The sequence below is a fragment of the Caretta caretta genome, chromosome 7, assembly GCF_965140235.1.
Source record: "Caretta caretta isolate rCarCar2 chromosome 7, rCarCar1.hap1, whole genome shotgun sequence".
NCBI lineage: Eukaryota > Metazoa > Chordata > Testudines > Cheloniidae > Caretta > Caretta caretta.
In genome coordinates this window covers 48,375,032-48,387,116 of record NC_134212.1, presented here as the reverse complement: position 1 = coordinate 48,387,116, position 12,085 = coordinate 48,375,032, and the positions used below count along the sequence as shown (strand labels likewise).

Genomic DNA, 12,085 nt, shown 5'->3' with positions numbered 1-12,085 from the left:
AGTTCCCCCTCCCCTATGTGTGGGGGTCCTGCACATGCCATCCGGCTCCCCTGGCAGACGGGGTCCCCAGTGGGCACAGAACCGACACAGGGATGACTGCCTCTCCCTTTACAGGCAACTACATGCCGGCAAACGGTGCCTGCCTGGCCGCCCTGGAGCCCTCTATCCAGACAGCAAAGGCAGAGCAAACTTCCCATACACCTCCTCTGCCACTCAGTGCAACAGAACTGCCCGAGGGCGAGGGCACCTCAGCCCGGTCCTTGGCCCCTCTGCTGGGGTGAGCCTGGCTAGGTGCTGGGGTGCACTGTTTTCTGTGCAGTCCAGCTTCGAAGGAGAGGCTGGGGCGGTAAGCAGCACACAGCACTGGCTCCCAGGGTGACTTTGTATCCTCTCTCCACCTCGGCCACTGAGGAAAGTCAGACCAGGAGGGGGCGCTTTGCTTGTGTGGATGGAAAGCACAGACGCCTTCTGTCTGCGAAGGGTGACTCCCCTGCGCTTTCCCTGCAGGCTCCCAATCAGCCAGCAGATGGCACTCTTGGGTTAGGTTTGTTGTGTTGCCGCGGCTCTGAGAAGCTCTGGATAACAGGCAGAGACTATTTGGAGCGTCTTGTGAATTGCACTGTGAGTCACAGAGTGCCGAGCCTGGAACCCTGGCTCCGCGCTGGGCCCCCGACCCCAAAATGCCAGAGCATGAGGAGCAAGACATCAGCTGGACCCTCCAGTTAAACAATGTAGCAGCAAAGCCGCAGCCCTGTACCTCGGAGGTTAGATCTGTCTGCGGTGGGCAATGCCATCCAACCATCGAGCGGGGTGAGCTTCCCCACAGCAGAGTCCGGCCCACCCCGCTGAGAGCCCGGCCGGTGGGAGCTGCCCCCCTCCCCGCCTTACCCCACTGTTCATGGCGTGCTGGCTATTCCCCCCGAGCGCCGTCCTACTTACCTTTGTTGGCACAAGCCATCCACTGCAGGGGGGTCACGTCGTAGTTGTGCTGCCCCACCGAGAAGGTGAACACTCGCACCTGGGGGAAGGGGGGCAGGTTAGTAATGGGGGACAGACTAACTGCACTACGCCCCAGGATGATTCAGCACTAGAGCACAATGCCACAAGAGCTGGGCCGTGTACCCGCTCAGGCTGAAGGCCCTCACTGAGCTAGCTGGCCTGGCTGGGCTTGGGGCACTGCAGTGCAGGACCCCAGGGCTGCAAGCTGAAGCCAGACAATCTGAAACTAGAAACAAGGCAAAAATGTTTCACAGTGAAGGTGACCAAGCACTGGAACGAGCTCCAAGGGAAGCCTTCATCCATTGGTGTCTTCAAATCCAGCTTGGCTGCCTTGGCGTTAGCCAAACCCAGGTTAGCGGGCTTGGCACAGGGGCAACTGGGTGTGGTTCTCTGGCCTGCAGGAGGCCAGCCTGGACGATCCGATGGCCCCTTCTGCCCTCAAACTCTAGGAATCGATGAGCACAGCAGTGTGGTCTAGTGGACGGAGCATGGGACTGGGAGACAGAAGCTCCCAAGTTCTTCTTCTTCTCCTAAGGCCCCCACTTGAAACCAGAGCCTCCCTGTACAAACACAGCGAGAGACAGTCTCATACAACTGAAAAGGCAAGACAGGGACAAGGAGCCAGAGACGTGAAGTGACTTGCCCAATAGCACACAGCATAGACAGGCAGTGATTGAGCTGGGCAGAGTGCCCAGCTCTCCCGAGTCTCAGTCTTGTGCCCCTCCCCACTAGACCATGCTGCCTCTGACGTCCACCCACCATTCCACTGATGGATCTTCCACCGATCCTGTCTGTGGTCTGGTTCACTCCCTGTGTGCACCCTGGACTTAGGGCCAGCCTGGGAAAGGCATTTAGGCACTGTTCTGCTCTGTGTTGCTATGCCTAACTAATTTAGGAGCCTGAGTCCCATTGACTTTCAATCAGTCAGTTAGGCATTGCTTTGCTCAGGTGGGTTGTGAGGCTTTGAAAATGTTATTACAATCTAAAGTGAAGAAAATCTCGCTCCCCATAGATCCTCAGTCTTTAAGGTCCAGTATTTTCTGTGAACCCCTCGAAGCACCCCGATCGAATCAGCTTAGCACTGTGACTATCAAGACACTTATTACTCTTGCCTTTACAGTAAACGCACGGGTGGGGGTAGGAAAATGTTTGACTTCCACCTGATCTAGACACTTCTTTGAGCCAAGCAGCAGCTGTAGACTACAGCTCCCAGCAAGCAACACTCTATTTGAGTCTAGATTAAATTATTATAAGGTAGGTGCAAAACTTGCTGAAAGACCGTACTCAAAGTGTAGTTATCAATGATTTGCTGTCAGACTGGGAGGATGTATATAGTGGGGTCCTGTAGGGGTCAGTCTTGGGTCCATTACAATTCAATATTTTCATTAATGACTTGGATGATGGAGTGGAGAGTGTGCTTACAAAATATACAAGGGACACCAAGCTGCCATGGGTTGGCAGCACTTTGGAGAACAGGATTAGAATTCAAAATGACCTTGACAAATTGAAGAATTGGTCTGAAATCAACAAGATGAAATTCAGTAGAGACAAGTGCAACATACGGCACGTGGAAGAAAAAAAATCAAATGCACAGCTACAAAATGGGGACTAACTAGGTGACTGTGCTGCTGAAAAGGATCTGGGGGTTAGAGTGGATCAAACTGAATATGAGTCAACAATGTGACACAGTTGCAAAAAGAGCTAATATCATTCTGGGGTGTATTAACAGGAGTGTCGCATGTAAGACACAGGAGGTCATTGTCCTGCTCTGCTCGGCACTGTTGAGGCCCCAGCTGAAGTGCTGGGTCCAATTCTGGGTGCCACACTTTGGGAAAGTTGTGGACAAACTGGAGAGAATATAGAGGAGAGCAACAACAATGATCAAAGGTTTAGAAAACCTGACCTGCGAAGAAAGATTAAAAAATGGAGTGTTCAGTCTTGAGATAAGAAGACTGGGGGACCGGGGGGGGGGGAAGGGGGGGGACAACACACTTGATAACAGTCTTCAAATATGTTAAGGACTGTTACAAAGAAGATGGTGATTAATTGTTGCCCACACCCACTGACAGTAGGACAAGAAGCAATGGGTTTAATCTGCAGTCAGGGCCATTTAGGTTCGATATTAGGAAAAACTGTCTAACTCTCCCGATAGTTCAGCTCTGGAACAGGCCTCCAAGGGAGGTTGTGGAATCCCTGTTACTGGAGGGTTTTAAGACTAGGTTGGACAAACACCGTCAGAGGTAGTCTAGGCTGACCCTCCAGTCCTCCCCAGCAATCGAAGGGATGCTTGGCCCATGGAGGCTGGACTAATGAATGTGGAGCAGCTCCACTTCTGCTGCATGGTCTGGGCTGGAGAGGATTCCCTGCTCCCCCTTGCCGAGTTACTGGGGAGATGGATGGGGGTCACAGAGTGGTGACCCGCTGCCGGTAGGCTGGCAGGGAAAGGAACCATCTGGGCACAACCCTCCTGCCTCCTGGGGACTCCTCTCCCATGGTCCCACAGCCCCTTGAGAGCACTGAGGTGCTCCCATTCCGCTCTCTTCCAGCCCAGCTCTCCTGTGACACATCCCCTGTGTACCAACAGCCCGGGCGAGGGAGCTCTGCACATTTCCTTCCCTGGCACTTCAGCACAGGTAATAAGACAGCCCTGGCATGTGAGCCGCCCCATTACAGGGGCAGTGGCTCAGTGCAGGACCAGGCGGGCAGGAAGGACAGACGTCGTAATAGTTCCCATCAAATGAGGTGGAATCAGGTGATAAAGCCAATGCCTGTTTCCCCTTTCCTTGTGATGAACTGGCGCATGGCAAAGCAGCTCCAGAGATTCACTCCCTGCCCCCTCACAGGGCTTCTCACCCACCTTTCCCGACTCACGCTCAATCCCCTACTCGTGATGGGCAGCCCCGGGACGGGACGGAGGAAGCAGGTCAATGATACCACCTCTGCCCACCTCGTTGGCTCATTCACAGCACGTTGCTCCCAGGGAGAAACCCCATTGCATTTCCCGGGTATGTCTTTGCCTGCTCTTCTGCCCCTGACATGAGGCTCTGTGCACTAGATCTCTGTCTTGTGCTATGCAGGCACGACCCATTCACTGCCAGGCCCACCCCTTGCATCCCCAACCTTTTGTCCGTCCCCTTTGCTCTGAAGAGGATGGAACAGCCAGATCTCTTCGTAGCTTGCAAGATTCCCCTGAGCTCAGAGCTGGGCTGCAGCAGCTCCACCTTTGGCTCAGTGCCCTTTGGGACTCAGCCCTTGTGTCTATGCACAAGGGACAGCACAAGGCAGTGGCCGTGCAAATTTCCCCTCCCTTGTGCCTCTGGAGGGCTGGACTCAAAGGAGAGCTCAGGCCTTGGCTACCCTGCAGGTTTGCCCTGGTTCCACAACCTGTGCAGCTGCACCGAGATGGGGTTCACTGCAATTTGCATCAGTGGATCACACCCCGTTTTCAGAACCCAGTGTAAATCACGGCTTCCCCTGCACATACTAGGGGTCTGCTCTGGTGGCTGGAATCCAGGCAAATTCCGAGTCCAGACAGCCCTCCATCGCCATGGCCCTTAGCCTCTCACTTGAGACTGTAACCTAACTAATGCCAGGGTGGCAGTGGCTTTTGTGTTGTGGATACTCGCAGCGGGCTGAGAACAGAGCACTCATTTCACACAGGCCACCAAACTTCCATTGCATGGGGCTGACTTTTAGTCTCCATCAAGCTTGAATCCAAAGGCTGCTTTTCCCACTCCCACCTCAGTGGGATCACTGCTCAGCAGGGACCTGCTCTGGCCATGACAGTCCCCACCTGCCAGACCAGCACCCTTTAACCTGGGCTTTCCTTACACATGCGTAATGTAGCAATAGGTGCACACAGCATCAAATCCTGCCTTCACCTATCCCCTGTGCAACCCCACTGCAATTAGCCATGCTGCCTGGGCAGGGCTCTGGGCTATTCTGTTTGGAGTGCCCGTTAGTGGTAGGTCTAAATACAACACTTCTTAGTACAAGAAAGGCCTGATAGACTACCAAGTATCAGAGGGGTAGCCGTGTTAGTCTGTATCCACAAAAACAACGAAGAGTCCGGTGGCACCTTAAAGACTAACAGATTTATTTGGGCATAAGCTTTCAGAGCTGGTTTTTCACCCATGAAAGCTTATGCCCAAATAAATCTGTTCGTCTTTAAGGTGCCACCGGATTCCTCGTTGTGTCTGATAGACTACATTACCCAGAATCCTTAACAGGAAGCAGCGTGTGCCTGTGGTAGTAGAGTGGATCAGTACAGCTCCGTGGAGCCTGAGCTGCAAACCTTAGGTTATTCCTTACAAAAATGGCTCCAAAGCCACATGTGTCCAGCACCCCAGGATGGGACCCTTTTCTCTAGGCAGTGGAACAGCAACTTGTTAGCCACTGTGTTCCTCAGTGAGCAATGGAGAGAGAGAGAGAGTGTGTGTATAAGTCTGCGTTGCGGGATCTGCTCTTAAAAGCCAGGAGGTTTCCCTGCCCCCAGCCCTGCTAATGCAATGCATACATAGCTTGCCTCCACCCAAGGGGATGCCTTTGCCTTATCAGCCTGCCTGTTATCTCACCAAACCCTTCATTGCAAACCTGGAGAGAGTGAAAGTCTGTAGGTATGTAAATGTTAACTGGGGCAAGATATAGGCCCTCCGTCATCCGCTCCGACCAAGCCTCTCGGGGCCCAGAGGGAGACAGAAATGACTCGCTCTTGCCTGGAAACTGCAGAATACACTGAAAATGGACATTTCATATCAGCTTTTAAATGCAGCACCATAAAGGGCTGTGATGTAAACCTCGGACCTGCGTCCCTGCCTTGCTACAGTGGCTGCGGCTCTTGTAGCATTCCCTACAGCACCCCCTGCAGGGAGAGGCTGGGGCTGGCATAGCTGGGAACTCCCCCACAGCCAGCACTCCTGCCCCCTCCCCACAGCGCCCCCTGCTGAGAGAGGCTGGGGCTGGAGTAGCGGTGAGCTCCCCCCACAGCTCCCCCACAGCCAGCGCTCCTGCCCTGCTCCCCACAGCGCCTCCTGCTGGGAAAGGCTGAGAAGTGAAATAGCTGGGCGTCTTCCAAAAGCCAATGCTCCTACCAAATTCCTCGCAATGCCTCTGGCTGGGAGAGGCTAGGAGTAGAGCCCAAGAAACAAACGCACAGCACACAGCAGCCTGGTATTCTGGGGTAAGAAGCGAACACACATACCGCCTGTTGGAGCGCGGGCAGTGCTCATGGGCTGCACTAGGACCAGGACCACGTCAGCAGGGGATTGGTGTGTCTAATACCAGAGCACTCACCGTTTTATTGGGCCAGTTGTACTTCTCAAACACATCCTGGACCCGGTCTTCCCCACCATCGGTGAACATCATGATCATCTTATTGCAGTTGGCTCGCGTGATGTTGGACTGCAACCAAGAGAAAAAACAGAGTGAGGGCAGGCCCTGGAAGGGACAGAGCACATCGACTGCCTCTGTCATGCTCCTGGGTTAAACCAATGCACGGGCTTCTGCTAAGAAAGGCTGTATACAGTGTGTGTGTGTGTGTGTCTACTATACACAGCAACAAACTGGCTGGGGTATTGTGCCCCACTGTCTGCTGCTGGATGGGATCAGAATTACTCCATCATGTGTCATATGCCCTATCCTGCTGGCATCTATGGGGGATTCTCCTTTGGCTCAGATAATGTGTTTGGAGCACAGAGGGTGTGAGTTTTATCACAACGGTCACTCTGACGTTCTGGGAGGCCCCTATGTCCGGAATAGTAACCACCATGTCCTCCAAGGTGCCTACAGAATTGTTTTTGTATTGTACGTGTGGGTGCCTATACATGTCTAAGAGTGAGAACAACACATCCATATAACATGTCCCCATTCTCAGGGCAGCAGGGATGAAGAGCTCAGAAGCGCCTGTCAAGAAGCAGCCCTGGTGATGAGAAGCATCGGTCGCAGTATCATCCCATTCAGGCCATTACACCTGCTGCAACTTCCGTCCTATTCACTGAAGCCAGGAAGGACCTAGGAGGTTATCTGGCTGATTCCCCTTGGCCAGCAAAGTTGGGCTCCCTGTTCTCCAGCCTAGTCTGAAATGAGCCAGGCCATGGAGTGCCCGCTGCTCTCCTGGGGAGAGGAGGTCCCCAGAAGTCTTGTCTGAGATTCAGACCCAATTTCCCTTCCCAGACCTAGCCCAGGCACTTTGGGCTCTGGAAGGGAAGGGAATGGGAAGCAGAAGGGGCCAAGGCCAGCTGTGCTCTTAGGATGCCATGATCCAGCAACGAGAACCATTGAGGACCCCCCAGTGCTTGCTGCTGGACAGCCCAGGGTAATTCTGCCTCTGCCTGGGATGAGTGAAAGGAAGCTGTCAGAGGGGCCAGCAGGGGCCAGAGAGCCATGCCTGCACCACAGGACCTGCCCAGACAGGGAGAAAAGAGCAATATGGAACTGGAAGACCTCTCAACTGGGCACACAATGGACAGTGGGAAAGGCTGGGGCTGGAGTACCTGGCCCTGCCCCCTCCCCAGAGCGCCTCTTGCTGGGAGAGGCCGGGGCAGCCAGGAGCACCAGGGCAGCCATTGGTAATTCCTCTCCTATACACCTGTCTCTCTTGCTGCTCAAATGGTGACAAACCCCAAATCTACCTAATTCCCTTGTCAGGTTTGGCTGCATCTCATGGTCTCTCCAGGGAGGGTTTGGAATCCATGTGAGTGCCCAGGGCTGCAAGCCACCCTGCGCGTTTCCACTCGCAAACAGAGATGTGTGCATATGCGTCCACAACAGTGTGCGTGTGTGCACGTGGATGTGTGAATACAGCAGGGTGTGCGCGCGCATGTGTACTGCAGTGTGTGTGTGTGCATGTGTACCGCAGTGTGTGCATGTGTGAGTACAGCAGTGTGTGCGTGCACGTGTACCGCAGTGTGTGCACGTGTGAGTACAGCAGTGTGTGCGTGCATGTGTACCGCAGTGTGTGCATGTGTGAATACAGCAGTGTGTGCGTGCACGTGTACCGCAGTGTGTGCACGTGTGAATACAGCAGTGTGTGTGTGCACGTGTACCGCAGTGTGTGCATGTGCAAGTACAGCAGTGTGTGTGCGCATGTGTACCGCAGTGTGTGCATGTGTGAGTACAGCAGTGTGTGCATGCATGTGTACCGCGGTGTGTGCATGTGTGAGTACAGCAGTGTGTGCGTGCATGTGTACCGCGGTGTGTGCATGTGTGAGTACAGCAGTGTGTGCGTGCATGTGTACCGCGGTGTGTGCATGTGTGAGTACAGCAGTGTGTGTGTGCATGTGTGAATACAGCAGTGTGTGTGCGTGCACGTGTACCGCGGTGTGTGCATGTGTGAGTACAGCAGTGTGTGCGTGCACGTGTACCGCGGTGTGTGCATGTGTGAATACAGCAGTGTGTGTGTGTGCACGTGTACCGCGGTGTGTGCATGTGTAAGTACAGCAGTGTGTGTGTGCACGTGTACCGCAGTGTGTGCATGTGTGAGTACAGCAGTGTGTGCATGCATGTGTACCGCGGTGTGTGCATGTGTGAGTACAGCAGTGTGTGTGTGCACGTGTACCGCAGTGTGTGCATGTGTGAATACAGCAGTGTGTGTGCATGCATGTGTACCGCGGTGTGTGCATGTGTGAGTACAGCAGTGTGTGTGTGCACGTGTACCCGCGGTGTGTGCATGTGTGAATACAGCAGTGTGTGTGTGCACGTGTAGCGCAGTGTGTGCATGTGTGAATACAGCAGTGTGTGTGCGTGCATGTGTACCGCGGTGTGTGCATGTGTGAGTACAGCAGTGTGTGTGTGCATGTGTACCGCAGTGTGTGCATGTGCGAGTACAGCAGTGTGTGCGCGTGCATGTGTACCGCGGTGTGTGCATGTGCAAGTACAGCAGTGTGTGTGTGCATGTGTACCGCGGTGTGTGCATGTGTGAATACAGCAGTGTGTGTGTGCACGTGTACCGCAGTGTGTGCATGTGTGAATACAGCAGTGTGTGTGCGTGCATGTGTACCGCGGTGTGTGCATGTGTGAGTACAGCAGTGTGTGTGTGCACGTGTACCGCAGTGTGTGTACGTGCGAGTACAGCAGTGTGTGTGTGCACGTGTATCCCAGTGTGTGCATGTGTGAATACAGCAGTGTGTGTGTGCACGTGTACTGCAGTGTGTGCATGTGTGAGTACAGCAGTGTGTGCATGCACGTGTACCGCAGTGTGTGCATGTGTGAATACAGCAGTGTGTGTGTGCACGTGTACCGCAGTGTGTGCATGTGTGAATACAGCAGTGTGTGTGCGTGCATGTGTACCGCGGTGTGTGCATGTGTGAGTACAGCAGTGTGTGTGTGCACGTGTACCGCAGTGTGTGTACGTGCGAGTACAGCAGTGTGTGTGTGCACGTGTATCCCAGTGTGTGCATGTGTGAATACAGCAGTGTGTGTGTGCACGTGTACTGCAGTGTGTGCATGTGTGAGTACAGCAGTGTGTGCATGCACGTGTACCGCAGTGTGTGCATGTGTGAATACAGCAGTGTGTGTGTGCACGTGTAGCGCAGTGTGTGCATGTGTGAGTACAGCAGTGTGTGTGCGTGCACGTGTACCGCAGTGTGTGCATGTGCGAGTACAGCAGTGTGTGCGTGCACGTGTACCGCAGTGTGTGCATGTGTGAGTACAGCAGTGTGTGCGTGCACGTGTACTGCAGTGTGTGCATGTGTGAGTACAGCAGTGTGTGCGTGCATGTGTACCGCAGTGTGTGCATGTGCGAGTACAGCAGTGTGTGTGTGCACGTGTACCGCAGTGTGTGCATGTGTGAATACAGCAGTGTGTGTGTGCACGTGTACCGCAGTGTGTGCATGTGCGAGTACAGCAGTGTGTGTGCGTGCACGTGTACCGCAGTGTGTGCACGTGCGAGTACAGCAGTGTGTGCGTGCACGTGTACCGCAGTGTGTGCACGTGCGAGTACAGCAGTGTGTGCGTGCACGTGTACCGCAGTGTGTGCACGTGCGAGTACAGCAGTGTGTGCGTGCACGTGTACCGCAGTGTGTGCACGTGCGAGTACAGCAGTGTGTGCGTGCACGTGTACCGCAGTGTGTGCACGTGCGAGTACAGCAGTGTGTGTGTGCACGTGTACCGCAGTGTGTGCACGTGCGAGTACAGCAGTGTGTGCGTGCACGTGTACCGCAGTGTGTGCATGTGTGAGTACAGCAGTGTGTGTGTGCACGTGTACCGCAGTGTGTGCATGTTTGAGTACAGCCACGTGTGCGTGGGCGTGTGACTACAGCACGGTGTGCGTGCGTGTACAGCAGTGTGTGTACAGCGGTGAGGGTGTACGTGCATGTGTGAGTACAGCAGGGTGTGTGTGTACAGATTTCTCTGCCTCTATGCAGGACTCAGCCCAGGCTCACCATGCTGGCCATGACAAATCTGTTTTCCCTGCCTGATTCTCCAGGGGTGAAGGTGGTGGAGGTGAACTGGAGGTGGGGGCTGTCTGGACAGAAATTATGTTGTGACTATTACTGCTCAGTGATTAATAGGGCCATTCATCTTTATCTGGCCCACCGCCTTGGTGGCCTGTCTGAGCCGAGCCCTCTCACGTTGGTCCTGTGAACTTTTTAATGAAATGTAAGAGGCAGCAGTTCCTGTGAAAACTGAAATTCCAGGCCCTGAGGCTCTCCATTGATCTGGCCAGGGCTGCAGCAATAACATAAGCAGGTCCTGCCAGCAGAGCCCTGCCCCGGGACAGGCCGAGCTGAGCTTCTCCGGCCTGGGCGCTGCTGATGGCCTCATGCAGCGCTTAGCAGGAGCTGCATGTGATGCTGGGTGAGAGCCCTGAGGCAGGCATCTGTGAAGGGAACACGGTGCAATTCAAGGCGCACCCTGTGGGGGACACTGTAAGGAATGGTGAAAAGCACTGCCTGTTAGGTGCTCCCTGCTCCATTCCCAGCTTCTCTCAGAAGGGGGCGCTGTGGGGAGGGGGTCGAAGCGCTGGCTATGGGAGGAGCTCCTGGTGATGCCAGCCCCAGCCTCTCCCAGCAGGGGGTGCTGTCAGGAGGGGGCAGGAGCACTGGCTGTGGGGGGAACTCCCGGCTACTCCAGCCTCAGCCTCTGCCCAGAGGGGGTGCTGTGGGGAGGGGCATGGGACACTGGCTGTGGGGGGAGCTCCCAGCTACTCCAGCCCCAGCCTCTGCCCAGAGGGGGCGCTGCAGCGAAGCAGGTACCACCCTGTTCCCCCCCGGAGTTTTGCTCCCAGTGCTCTGAACAGAGCTGAAGATGTATGAAATACTCTCCAAGTCAAGCTGCAGTGTCCACTTAACGTTGGCTCTCAGTCAGTGCTGCATCCTGGCACTGCGGGGGCAGAAGTGTGGGGCTCTGTTCCAGTTAATATCCTATGGCCCAAGATCTCGTTCTCAGGTGAGCGACTGAAAAGCTGATCGCTGGCGGCCGGGGTGTGAGGGGCCTGAGGGACTGAAGAGCTCTGGACTGAGGAAGGATCAGCCATGTTACAGAGCAAAGGTCCACGCTGGGACCCACACGGACATCCCCATGGCTTGGCGGCTGCTTGGACCTATGGGCTCCAGCCCATCGCTAATGGATTTTGGAAGAGGATCCTATCAAAGACACGGAAGCTTGGAAAGGAAGGGCTGACCTGAGACTCTGAGAGGGAAATTTCCAGACATGGAGGCTTCCCTGTGAGGCTAGAGTGTGTCCAGCTGCCAGGCAGAGGCCATGGGAGAATCTCCTGTTTCCAAAAGGTCTGTTTCGACAGCATTGTCTCCTGGTTTCTTTGTGCTTTCTCATGTGTCATATCATAGAATCATAGAATCATAGAATATAAGGGTTGGAAGGGACCCCAGAAGGTCATCTAGTCCAACCCCCTGCTCGAAGCAGGACCAAATCCCAGTTAAATCATCCCAGCCAGGGCTTTGTCAAGCCTGACCTTAAAAACCTCTAAGGAAGGAGATTCTACCACCTCCCTAGGTAACGCATTCCAGTGTTTCACCACCCTCTTAGTGAAAAAGTTTTTCCTAATATCCAATCTAAACCTCCCCCACTGCAACTTGAGACCATTACTCCTCGTTCTGTCATCTGCTACCATTGAGAACAGTCTAGA

At 54.4% G+C, this 12,085-nt stretch overlaps 1 protein-coding gene across 3 annotated transcripts in view; it reads right to left on the bottom strand.

The window, feature by feature from the left end:
- Nucleotides 1–12,085, bottom strand: part of CACNA2D2 (calcium voltage-gated channel auxiliary subunit alpha2delta 2) — a 599,591-nt gene that overhangs the window by 69,755 nt on the left and 517,751 nt on the right. For all 3 annotated transcript variants that reach the window (XM_048856900.2, XM_048856901.2, XM_075130629.1), the window contains exons 12-13: nucleotides 6,292–6,399; nucleotides 940–1,018 (exon numbers count right to left, since the gene is read on the bottom strand). In XM_048856900.2, the coding sequence (XP_048712857.2) occupies nucleotides 940–1,018; nucleotides 6,292–6,399 (187 nt within the window). The remainder of the gene's footprint in view (nucleotides 1–939; nucleotides 1,019–6,291; nucleotides 6,400–12,085) is intronic.